Here is a 12965-nt window from a genome sequence, read left to right as displayed (position 1 = left end):
ATACAGAGTGAAGCTCCCTCTACACTGTCCCCATCAAACACTCCCAGGACAGGTACAGCACGGGGTTAGATACAGAGTGAAGCTCCCTCTACACTGTCCCCATCAAACAGTCCCAGGACAGGTACAGCACGGGGTTAGATACAGAGTAAAGCTCCCTCTACACTGCCCCCATCAAACACTCCCAGGACAGGTACAGCACGGGGTTAGATACAGAGTGAAGCTCCCTCTACACTGTCCCCATCAAACACTCCCAGGACAGGTACAGCACGGGATTAGATACAGAGTAAAGTTCTCGCTACACTGTCCCCATCAAACACTCCCAGGACAGGTACAGCACGGGGTTAGATACAGAGTAAAGTTCTCGCTACACTGTCCCCATCAAACACTCCCAGGACAGGTACAGCACGGGGTTAGATACAGAGTGAAGCTCCCTCTACACTGTCCCCATCAAACACTCCCAGGACAGGTACAGCACGGGATTAGATACAGAGTAAAGTTCTCGCTACACTGTCCCCATCAAACACTCCCAGGACAGGTACAGCACGGGGTTAGATACAGAGTAAAGTTCTCGCTACACTGTCCCCATCAAACACTCCCAGGACAGGTACAGCACGGGGTTAGATACAGAGTAAAGCTCCCTCTACACTGTCCCCATCAAACACTCCCAGGACAGGTACAGCACGGGGTTAGATACAGAGTGAAGCTCCCTCTACACTGTCCCCATCAAACACTCCCAGGACAGGTACAGCACGGGGTTAGATACAGAGTAAAGCTCCCACTACACTGTCCCCATCAAACACTCCCAAGACAGGTACAGCACAGGGTTAGATACAGAGTAAAGCTCCCACTACACTGTCCCCATCGCTCACTCCCAAGACAGGTACAGCACGGGGTTAGATACATAGTAAAGCTCCCACTACACTGTCCCCATCAAGCACTCCCAGGACAGGTACAGCACGGGGTTAGATACAGAGTAAAGCTCCCTCTACACTGTCCCCATCAAACACTCCCAGGACAGGTACAGCACGGGGTTAGATACAGAGTAAAGCTCCCTCTACACTGTCCCCATCGCTCACTCCCAAGACAGGTACAGCACAGGGTTAGATACAGAGTAAAGCTCCCTCTGCACTGTCCTCATCAAACACTCCCAGGACAGGTACAGCACGGGGTTAGATACAGAGTAAAGCTCCCTCTACACTGTCCCCATCAAACACTCCCAGGACAAGTACAGCACGGGGATATGGATATGTTTTTGCCAAATTTGAAATGGTTTTGTTCTTCTGTAGCTCTGTTTGTTCCATCACATAGAACCTTTACAGCCAGTGACAACCTCTGCTGGATTAACTGGAGGCTGGGAGGGACAATCACTGCACTGGTTAGTTACACATGTTCACTATTACATAGAGGAAGAATCCAGGGAGTGACCAGCGATTCCCCGGGGCGTTGGCGGCGAGTGGTGACGAGATGCCGCGCGAACACTTTGTTCACCGGCTTCACGTATTGGTGCTTCAGCAGTGAGAGCGCGTCTTCTGCGTATGTGGTCGCTTCCTCGAGTTGTATGGAGATTCGATGGCTCACCCGGGCGTGGAGGAGGCTCAGCTTCTGTTCGTCGGTGACGGAGGGTGAGGAGGAGGCGACGAGGTAGGCCTCGAAACATCGGAGCCAGTGTGAAAAAATCCCTTTGGCTTCCGCGGCCTGTGGGTCGAGTTCCAGTCAGTCTGGTTTGAGGGCTGCTTCCATCGCGATGTTGTAGTTGATTAAATTGATGCGACCATCAATTCACACGAGGCAGAGAGTTGAAGTGAACAGTGGCTTTAATCAACTAGAACAGTGCCTGCCTGCGACTGCTCTGAACTGAGAGCCGCCTAAAGGACAGCTGCTCTACATACCTCCCCTCAAGGGGGCGGAGCCCACAAGGGCACCAACATGATACAAGCGGTGCAATACAGTACAATGGTCCATAGGTGGAGCCCACATGGGCAACAGCATAGTACAATGTAATACAGTGGTGAATGGTTACCATAATATGTTCACCACAGGAAGTGCTCCACATTGCTTACCATCTCCATTATCAGATGTCCACACACAAAACACTTGTCTGCCGTTTGCTGGAAGCCCGAATACTGTTTTAAAAAAAAGATTCATTTTAAAGATTCCACACAACAAATCAATACGTACAAATACAACACAGGCAGTATTACAATACAATGAATCAGCAGCCTCTCACACTCACAATAGTCACCCAAATCTTATCATTCTCATGTCCAAATCTCTCCCTGGTCTCACCCGCTCCCTATGTCTGTAATCTCCCCCAGTGCCACAACCCTCAAACTCTCTGCATGCCTCGGATTCTGGCCTCTTGTACATCCCCAGTTTCAATCGCTCCATCATGTGTGGCCGTGCCTTCAGTCGCCTGGGCCCCAGGCTCCGGAATTCCCTCCCTAAACCTCTCGATCCCACTCTCCTCCTTCGACACACCCCTTCAAACCTACTTCTTTCACCAAACCACAGGAGGCAGCCATTCGGTCCATCTTGCCCATGCCAGCCCGAGGACAGCCAGGTGCTCTTTCTAATCCCACCTTCCCGCACCCGGCCCATAGCCCTGTATCTTACAGCACTTAAGGTGCAGATTCAGGTACATTTTTAAAGAGTTTAGGGTCTCTGCTTCCATCACCAGCTCGGGCAGCGAATTCCAGACTCCCACGACCCTCTGTGTAAAAAGGTTCTTCCTCACGTCCCCTCTACACCTTCTGCCACTTATCTTGAATCTATGTCCCCGGTTCTAGAGTTCTCCGCAAAGGGAAACAATTTTACCCTGTCCACTCTATTTTCCCCTCATAATTTTGTTCACCTCAATCAAGTCGCTCCTCAGCCTTCTTTGTTCCCAGGAAAATAACCCCAACCCATCCAATCTCTCCTCGTCGCTACACTTCTCTCGTGTTGGCAACATTCTTGTAAACCTCCTCTGCACTCTCTCCAGAGCATTAAAGTCCTTCCTGTAATGTGGTGACCAGAACTGCACACAATACTCCAGCTGTGGCCTCACCAGTGTTTTGTACAATTCTAACATTATATCCTTACGTTTATATTCTATACCAATGAAGGAGAGCATTCCTAGGTTTTCTTAACAATCTTGTCTACTTTGTCTTTAGGGACCTGTGTACTTGTACGCCAAGGTCTCTCACTTCAGCTCCCCCCCCGAGTATATTCCCATTTATTGTGTACTCCCTATAACTGTTGGACCTCCCTAAAGCCATGACCTCACACTTCTCTTGTGTTAAATTCCATCTGCCAGTTTATCGATCATTTCGCCAACCCATCTGTATCATTGTGGAGATTGTAGCTATCCTCTACACTGTCCCCCACTCAGCCAATCTTTGTGTCGTCTGCAAATTTCCCAATCGTGCCCCCCTACATGCACATCCAAATCGTTAACATATAACACACACAGTAAGGGTCCCAACACTCAGCCCTGTGGAACACCACTTGAAACAACTTTCCCTTTGCAAGGACAGCCATTGACCATTACCCTTTGTTCCCTGTTACTAAGCTAACTTTTTGTACACCACATTCACTGCACTACCTTTGTCAACCCTTCTAGTCACTTCCTCAAATAATTCAATCAAATTTGAGGCAAGTCCTTCCTTTAACAAATACATGCCGATTATCCCTGACTAGTCCATGCCTTTCTATCTGACAATTAATCCCATCTCTCAGGATTGATTCTACAAATTTGCCCACCACTGACATAAGACTCACTGGCCTATAATTGCTGCCATTTCCTTCGATCATTTTTTAAACAATGGAACCACATTTGCATTCTCCAGTCCCCCAGTACCTCCCCCGTATCTAGTGAGGATTGGAAAATCATCCTCAAAGCATCTGCTGTCTCCTCCCTGACTTCTTTCCATAGCCTCGGAAACAATCCATCTGGCCCTGGCGACTTAGCAACTTTCAAGGATTCCAACCCTTCGAGTACTTCCTCTCTCTTTATGATTATCCCACCCAGTATCTCAGTGTTCCTCCTGGACGACTATATCTCCATCATACATTTCCTTTGTAAACACAGAGACACAATATTCAATTAAAATCTTTCCGACAGTCTCTGCATCTACACACAAGTTCCCTCCATCTCGGATAGGTCCCACTTGTTCTTAACTAACTCTTTACCATTAATATATTGGCAAAACATCTTTGGGTTTTCTTTAACTTTACTTCCTATCTTTTATCATGGCCTCTCTAGGTTTCCTTTTTTACTTTGTCCCTGCACTTTCACTACTCGCCTAGGCTATCTGCTGAGGTTAGTGCTTTGTGCCTATTGTACGCTTTTTCCCCCCGGTTTGATCTTCCCTGTATTCCCTAGGCAACCAGGGGGGGCTAGATTTGACAGTATCAATCTTATTTTTGGAGGGCACATGTCTACTTCATACATTTAGGATCTCATATGGTCACCTGCCCTAATATCTCACGCGGCCGTGTGTGAACCTTTGTTGATTACGTCCCAATGAGGAAACCTGTGTTAAATGCACCGTGTCTAAATACAAGTTGTTGGTGTTAGGGGATGTTATGCCCTTACAGCAAGATGGATTGTTGAGCTCTGATTGAGACCAGTTTGTTCAGCCCTGCTCACCGTGCACCCCAGAGATATGAAGACATTCATTTGTGAGGCAGCTGCTGTTTCTCTTTTCCAGGCATGGAGCAGCTCACAGTCAGTGTTCCTCAGTTAATTCCCATACCCTGCTCGCTCGCCACCTGTTTCCCAATCAGTGAGGAATGCAGCCTGTTGGTTATTGACTGACAAACCTAAAGAGTTTTGGGCAGCACGGTAGCACAAGTGGATAGCACTGTGGCTTCACAGCGCCAGGGTCCCAGGTTCCATTCCCTGCTGGGTCACTGTCTGTGCGGAGTCTGCACGGAGTTCTCCCCGTGTGTGCGTGGGTTTCCTCCGGGTGCTTCGATTTCCTCCCACAGTCCAAAGACGTGCAGGTTAGGTGGATTGGCCATGATAAATTGCCCTTAGTGACCAAAAAGGTGAGGAGGGGTTATTGGGATAGGGTGGAAGTGAGGGCTTAAGTGGGTCGGTGCAGACTCGATGGGCCGAATGGCCTCCTTCTGCACTGTATGTTCTATGTTCTAGTAGCACAGTGGTTAGCACTGTTGTTTCACAGCACCAGGGTCTTGGCTTGGCTCACAGTCTGTGCTGAGTCTGCACGTTCTCCCCGTGTCTGCGTGGGTTTCCTCCGGGTACTCCGGTTTCCTCCCACAAGTCCCGAAAGACGTGCTGTTAGGTGAATTGGACATTCTAAATTCTCCCTCTGTGTACCTGAACAGGCGCCGGAATGTGGCGACTAGGGGATTTTCACAGTAACTTCATCATAAATAGAGGCATAGAGTACAAAAGGAAGGACGTTACGCTAAATCTTTCTAAAACATAGGTTAACTTCAAGCTGGACTATTCCATTCAATTCTGGGAAGTTCTGGCAGAGTGGGAATGTCATTGGACAAGTGATCCAGATGCAGAGACCAATTCAAATCGAATTTAAATTCAGATCCAAGCTCTGCACTCCTGCCACTTCCAGCCGTGAATGGTGGTGGACAATTAAGCAACTCACTGGAGGAGGAGGCTCCACAAATATCCCCATCCTCAATGATGGAGGAGCCCAGCACATCTGTGCAAAAGACAAGACTGAAGCATTCGCAACAATCTTCAGCCAGAAGTGCCGAGTGGATGATCCGTCTCGGTCTCCTCCGGAGGTCCCCAGCATCACCGATGTCAGTTTTCAGCCAATGCGATTCGTTCCACGTAATATCAAGTAACTGCTGAAAGAGGCGGCATGAGGTGATCGGTCGTACACAAGGTGGCTCCTGCTTGGAGATTCAATTTTTGGCCCTCTTTTCCGGTTTAACGGATGTTGTTTGGTGAGAAAAGTGGTGTACGGTGAAAGCTTTGCTTCCTCCTCCAATGTGTGATGGGCTGGTTTAGCACACTGGGCTAAATCGCTGGGTTTGAAAGCAGGCCAGCAGCACGGTTCAATTCCCGTACCAGCCTCCCCGAACTGGTGCCGGAATGTGGCGACTAGGGGCTTTTCACAGTAACTTAATTGAAGCCGACTTGTGACAATAAGCGGTTTTCAATTTTCAATGTCAGGAGGTTATAATATGGACGACAAATCAAATTAGGGGTCGTCTGACTTGGAAGGCCCTCGTGTCTCAGGAGGGAAGAACATGGCGGAGGCCCCTGTTTCGACGTTGCCACCAGTGGACAACTGAGAGGTGGGTGGAATTCCTCACACAGGCATTCAAGCAACAGGAACAAGGGGTCTCCGATGGCCTGTCAAAGGTGATTGAGGTGGCGCTGGCACCCAATCGTGTAACTTTGGGCAGGGTGAAACGGAAGATGGAGGAGACGGTCACGGAGCATAGTGATCGCTTTGCCTCTTTGGAGGCAGAGGTGACGATGTTGGCGGAGAGGCAGAAGATAGTGACGGCCAAGGCCGATGACCTGGCGGATCGCTCCAGCTGTCAGAATATGAGGATCGCCGGGCTGCCGGAGGGCAGAGAAGGTACGAGTGCCATAGAGTACGTGGCGAAGGTGTTTGGGAAGCTGGTGGGGAAAGGAGTCTTCGCAAACCCTCCCGAAGTGGTCCGGGCCCACTGGTCATTGAAACAGAAGCCAAGATCTGGGGAGCCGCCACGGGCGATTATAGTCTGACTTCACAGATACTTTGATACTTTGTGTTGCCCTATTATGTATTTTCTTTTTATTTAATTTTATTTTAATGTACTTAATGATCTGTTGAGCTGCTCGCAGAAAAATACTTTTCACTGTACCTCGGTACACGTGACAATAAACAAATCCAATCCAATCCAATCAGGAAAGGATCCTGAGGAGGGAAAATGACACGGGGGAATGCAGTTTTGAGGGCCAATCGGTCAGTTTGTATCAGGACATCGGGACAGAACTGGCAAAAAGACATGCAGGGTTCTGCAAGGCCAAGGCAGATCTTTACAGACCAAGGTGCGTTTAGGAGTAGTGAACCCGGCTTACTTTCGGGTCACATTCAATGTTCAGGACTATTATTCCGACACGCCGGAGGAGGCGGATGACTTTGTGAAGATGCACGGACTGGGGGAGAATTGAATGAAGTTGATGATTACATCAGAATGTTGGTTTTTTTAATAAAGTGTGTTTTGCTATTTCTGCGCCCTTTTCAGGATTTGTGGTTTGTTTGTTTTTTCTTTTACTGAATTGGTGAAAATATTTGGGGGCGAGGGACCAGGTGTGGGGTTTTTGGGGGGGGGGGGGGGGGGGGGGGGGGGGGGAAAGAGGGATTGCGGGGGGAGAGAGGGATTGCGGGGGGAGAGAGGGATTGCGGGGGGAGAGAGGGATTGCGGGGGGAGAGAGGGATTGCGGGGGGAGAGAGGGATTGCGGGGGGAGAGAGGGATTGCGGGGGGAGAGAGGGATTGCGGGGGGAGAGAGGGATTGCGGGGGGAGAGAGGGATTGCGGGGGGAGAGAGGGATTGCGGGGGGAGAGAGGGATTGCGGGGGGAGAGAGGGATTGCGGGGGGAGAGAGGGATTGCGGGGGGAGAGAGGGATTGCGGGGGGAGAGAGGGATTGCGGGGGGAGAGAGGGATTGCGGGGGGAGAGAGGGATTGCGGGGGGAGAGAGGGATTGCGGGGGGAGAGAGGGATTGCGGGGGGAGAGAGGGATTGCGGGGGGAGAGAGGGATTGCGGGGGGAGAGAGGGATTGCGGGGGGAGAGAGGGATTGCGGGGGGAGAGAGGGATTGCGGGGGGAGAGAGGGATTGCGGGGGGAGAGAGGGATTGCGGGGGGAGAGAGGGATTGCGGGGGGAGAGAGGGATTGCGGGGGGAGAGAGGGATTGCGGGGGGAGAGAGGGATTGCGGGGGGAGAGAGGGATTGCGGGGGGAGAGAGGGATTGCGGGGGGAGAGAGGGATTGCGGGGGGAGAGAGGGATTGCGGGGGGAGAGAGGGATTGCGGGGGGAGAGAGGGATTGCGGGGGGAGAGAGGGATTGCGGGGGGAGAGAGGGATTGCGGGGGGAGAGAGGGATTGCGGGGGAGAGAGGGATTGCGGGGGGGAGAGGGGATTGCGGGGGGAGAGAGGGATTGCGGGGGGAGAGAGGGATTGCGGGGGGAGAGAGGGATTGCGGGGGGAGAGAGGGATTGCGGGGGGAGAGAGGGATTGCGGGGGGAGAGAGGGATTGCGGGGGGAGAGAGGGATTGCGGGGGGGGAGAGGGATTGCGGGGGGGGAGAGGGATTGCGGGGGGGGAGAGGGATTGCGGGGGGAGAGAGGGATTGCGGGGGGAGAGAGGGATTGCGGGGGGAGAGAGGGATTGCGGGGGGAGAGAGGGATTGCGGGGGGAGAGAGGGATTGCGGGGGGAGAGAGGGATTGCGGGGGGAGAGAGGGATTGCGGGGGGAGAGAGGGATTGCGGGGGGAGAGAGGGATTGCGGGGGGAGAGAGGGATTGCGGGGGGAGAGAGGGATTGCGGGGGGAGAGAGGGATTGCGGGGGGAGAGAGGGATTGCGGGGGGAGAGAGGGATTGCGGGGGGAGAGAGGGATTGCGGGGGGAGAGAGGGATTGCGGGGGGAGAGAGGGATTGCGGGGGGAGAGAGGGATTGCGGGGGGAGAGAGGGATTGCGGGGGGAGAGAGGGATTGCGGGGGGAGAGAGGGATTGCGGGGGGAGAGAGGGATTGCGGGGGGAGAGAGGGATTGCGGGGGGAGAGAGGGATTGCGGGGGGAGAGAGGGATTGCGGGGGGAGAGAGGGATTGCGGGGGGAGAGAGGGATTGCGGGGGGAGAGAGGGATTGCGGGGGGAGAGAGGGATTGCGGGGGGAGAGAGGGATTGCGGGGGGAGAGAGGGATTGCGGGGGGAGAGAGGGATTGCGGGGGGAGAGAGGGATTGCGGGGGGAGAGAGGGATTGCGGGGGGAGAGAGGGATTGCGGGGGGAGAGAGGGATTGCGGGGGGAGAGAGGGATTGCGGGGGGAGAGAGGGATTGCGGGGGGAGAGAGGGATTGCGGGGGGAGAGAGGGATTGCGGGGGGAGAGAGGGATTGCGGGGGGAGAGAGGGATTGCGGGGGGAGAGAGGGATTGCGGGGGGAGAGAGGGATTGCGGGGGGAGAGAGGGATTGCGGGGGGAGAGAGGGATTGCGGGGGGAGAGAGGGATTGCGGGGGGAGAGAGGGATTGCGGGGGGAGAGAGGGATTGCGGGGGGAGAGAGGGATTGCGGGGGGAGAGAGGGATTGCGGGGGGAGAGAGGGATTGCGGGGGAGAGAGGGATTGCGGGGGGAGAGAGGGATTGCGGGGGGAGAGAGGGATTGCGGGGGGAGAGAGGGATTGCGGGGGGAGAGAGGGATTGCGGGGGGAGAGAGGGATTGCGGGGGGAGAGAGGGATTGCGGGGGGAGAGAGGGATTGCGGGGGAGAGAGGGATTGCGGGGGGAGAGAGGGATTGCGGGGGGAGAGAGGGATTGCGGGGGGAGAGAGGGATTGCGGGGGGAGAGAGGGATTGCGGGGGGAGAGAGGGATTGCGGGGGGAGAGAGGGATTGCGGGGGGAGAGAGGGATTGCGGGGGGAGAGAGGGATTGCGGGGGGAGAGAGGGATTGCGGGGGGAGAGAGGGATTGCGGGGGGAGAGAGGGATTGCGGGGGGAGAGAGGGATTGCGGGGGGAGAGAGGGATTGCGGGGGGAGAGAGGGATTGCGGGGGGAGAGAGGGATTGCGGGGGGAGAGAGGGATTGCGGGGGGAGAGAGGGATTGCGGGGGGAGAGAGGGATTGCGGGGGGAGAGAGGGATTGCGGGGGGAGAGAGGGATTGCGGGGGGAGAGAGGGATTGCGGGGGGAGAGAGGGATTGCGGGGGGAGAGAGGGATTGCGGGGGGAGAGAGGGATTGCGGGGGGAGAGAGGGATTGCGGGGGGAGAGAGGGATTGCGGGGGGAGAGAGGGATTGCGGGGGGAGAGAGGGATTGCGGGGGGAGAGAGGGATTGCGGGGGGAGAGAGGGATTGCGGGGGGAGAGAGGGATTGCGGGGGGAGAGAGGGATTGCGGGGGGAGAGAGGGATTGCGGGGGGAGAGAGGGATTGCGGGGGGAGAGAGGGATTGCGGGGGGAGAGAGGGATTGCGGGGGGAGAGAGGGATTGCGGGGGGAGAGAGGGATTGCGGGGGGAGAGAGGGATTGCGGGGGGAGAGAGGGATTGCGGGGGGAGAGAGGGATTGCGGGGGGAGAGAGGGATTGCGGGGGGAGAGAGGGATTGCGGGGGGGAGAGAGGGATTGCGGGGGGGGAGAGGGATTGCGGGGGGAGAGAGGTATTGCTGGGGGAGAGACGGATTGCGGGGGGGAGAGAAGGATTGCGGGGGGGAGAGAAGGATTGCGGGGGGGAGAGAAGGATTGCTGGGGGGAGAGAAGGATTGCTGGGGGGAGAGAAGGATTGCGGGGGAGAGAGAAGCATTGCGGGGGAGAGAGAAGGATTGCGGGGGGGGGGGGGAAGAGAGGGATTGCGGGGGGGGACAATAATAAGCTTTATTGCCACAAGTAGGCTTACATTAACCCTGCAATGAAGTTACTGTGAAAATACCCTAGTCGCCACATTCCGGCGCCTGTTTTTCTTTAGAAATGAGAAGCCTTTGAGGCATCCCAATAGGAGGTCTTCAGAATTCTGAGTGGGTTGAACTGGGTAAACGTAGAGAGAATGTTTCCACTATTGGAAGAATTCAAAACTCAATAAATAAATACAATGTAGTTATTAATAAATCCAATAGGCCAACGAGGAGACATTTACTCAGTAACTCGAATGCGCATCTTGCCACCACAGGAAGCGATCGAGTTAAAAATGGGTTCAAAAGGAAATGAGACGAGTAGCGACCAGGGTTCTGAGGGTTTCGCCATTGCTGACATCATTGAAACAAATGGTAAAATCAGACAGTTAGGGTTGCTTCTAAAATCAATCAACAATGGCCAATCCAAACTCCACATTTCATCTTGTGCTCTCATTGAACCCTTTCCTGGAATGACTGCCCCGACAGTGAGAAGAGAGAGCTGGCGTTCACTGGTGATTTCGCCATTAATGTCATCAGGAATATTTAATGGACAATTACCAAACCACTTTCAAATTAAAATCATTAAACATTTTCAGTTTTGTGATGTTGAACCACTTGTTTGGTTCCTTCAACATTCCAGAGCTACATTATCAGATAAAACTCAACACCAAGCCATGTCGGACAATATTAGCACGGAGGACCAGAAGCTTGGTCAGAGGGAGTTTTTAAGGAGGATCCTACAGGAATGAGAGGTGGCGGGTTTGAGGGAAGGAATTCCTGAGCTAAGTGCCCAGGAAGCACGGCTGCCGATGGTGAAGTGATTAAAACAAAGAATGGGAAGAGAGAGCAGACTTGGAGGACCGCACAGGGCTGTGGGCCTCGAGGAGATTGCACAAATTTCACTCTCGCCGGCAGCTTAACACCCACCAGAAATAAACATCTTGAAATGTTCTTTCTGGCAGGGACCGAGCTCAGGGTCCAGGGACATTGAGCTGGGCTGGGCTGAACTAGTCTGGGGGTTGGTCTGGTCTGGGGGCTGGGCTGGACTGGGTCTGGTCTGTGGGTTGGTCTGGTCTGGGGGGTCTGGGGGTTGGTCTGGTCTGGGGGCTGGGCTGGACTGGGTCTGGGCTGGACTGGGTCTGGGCTGGGGGTTGATCTGGTCTGGGGGTTGGTCTGGTCTGTGCGGTCTGGTCTGGTTTGGACTGGGTGGTCTGGGGGCTGGTCTGGGCTGGGCTGTCTGGGGGTTGGTCTGGGCTGGGCTGTCTGGGGGTTGGTCTGGTCTGGGGGATGGTCTGGGCGGAGCTGATTTGGTCTGGGCTGGGGGCTGGGCTGGGCTGGGTGGTCTGGTCTGGGCTGGACTGGACTGAGCTGGTCTGGGCTGGGGGCTGGGCTGGGCTGGACTGGACTGGACTGGACTGGGTGGTCTGGTCTGGGCTGAGCTGATTTGGTCTGGGCTGGGGGCTAGGCTGGGCTGAGCTGATTTCGTCCGGGCTGGTCTGGTCTGGACTGGGTGGTCTGGTCTGGACTGGGTGGTCTGGTCTGGGCTGAGCTGATTTGGTCTGGGCTGGGTGGTCTGGTCTGGGCAAGTCTGGTCTGGGCTGGGGGCATACTGGGTGGTCTGGGGGCTGAGCTGATTTGGTCTGGGCTGGGCTGGGCAAGTCTGGGCTGGGCTGGTCTGGGGTGAGCTGAGCTGATTTGGTCTGGGCTGGGCTGGACTTGGTGGTCTGGTCTGGGCTGAGCTGATTTGGTCTGGGCTGGGGGCTAGGCTGGGCTGAGCTGATTTGGTCCGGGCTGGTCTGGTCTGGACTGGGTGGTCTGGTCTGGGCTGAGCTGATTTGGTCTGGGCTGGGCTGGGTGGTCTGGTCTGGGCAAGTCTGGTCTGGGCTGGGGGCATACTGGGTGGTCTGGGGGCTGAGCTGATTTGGTCTGGGCTGGGCTGGGCAAGTCTGGGCTGGGCTGGTCTGGGGTGAGCTGAGCTGATTTGGTCTGGGCTGGGCTGGACTTGGTGGTCTGGTCTGGGCTGAGCTGATTTGGTCTGGGCTGGGGGCTGGTCTGGGCTGGGGGCTGGTCTGGGCTGGGGGCTGGGCACTGTTGCAGGTTCACATCGTCACTCTTACATGCCACTGAAATCAGTGAAGAATAATCGACTCACCAGGAAATCTTCCTCACAATACACCTTGCCGTTCACGTTATAGAATGCCTTCCCTCGCAATCGCCTCCCTATCAGAAAAGACCAGCATTATACAAAGTAAGATGGTTCATTGAGAAAATACAAGATTGATGAGCGGGATATGATTAACTGGCCCACTGAGCCTGTCTGTCTATCCGGTCATATAATTTCCCCCTCCTGCTGGGAATGATCCCAGGCTGTCTTCCAGCACCATCCAGAGCAGCCGTTCTCCATG

At 54.6% G+C, this 12965-nt stretch overlaps 1 protein-coding gene across 1 annotated transcript in view; it reads right to left on the bottom strand.

Annotated features, from left to right (window-relative positions):
- The window catches only part of LOC140430331 (Wilms tumor protein 1-interacting protein homolog), a 65381-nt gene that overhangs the window by 11176 nt on the left and 41240 nt on the right, over nt 1-12965 (bottom strand). The window contains exons 3-4 of the mRNA XM_072517782.1: nt 12713-12780; nt 2061-2123 (exon numbers count right to left, since the gene is read on the bottom strand). Coding sequence (XP_072373883.1) covers nt 2061-2123; nt 12713-12780 — 131 coding nt within the window. The remainder of the gene's footprint in view (nt 1-2060; nt 2124-12712; nt 12781-12965) is intronic.

The sequence above is a fragment of the Scyliorhinus torazame genome, chromosome 10 (genome assembly GCF_047496885.1).
Source record: "Scyliorhinus torazame isolate Kashiwa2021f chromosome 10, sScyTor2.1, whole genome shotgun sequence".
Taxonomy (NCBI): Eukaryota; Metazoa; Chordata; class Chondrichthyes; order Carcharhiniformes; family Scyliorhinidae; genus Scyliorhinus; species Scyliorhinus torazame.
Note: the sequence above shows the minus strand (reverse complement) of the source record. Positions and strands in the feature narration are given on the sequence as shown.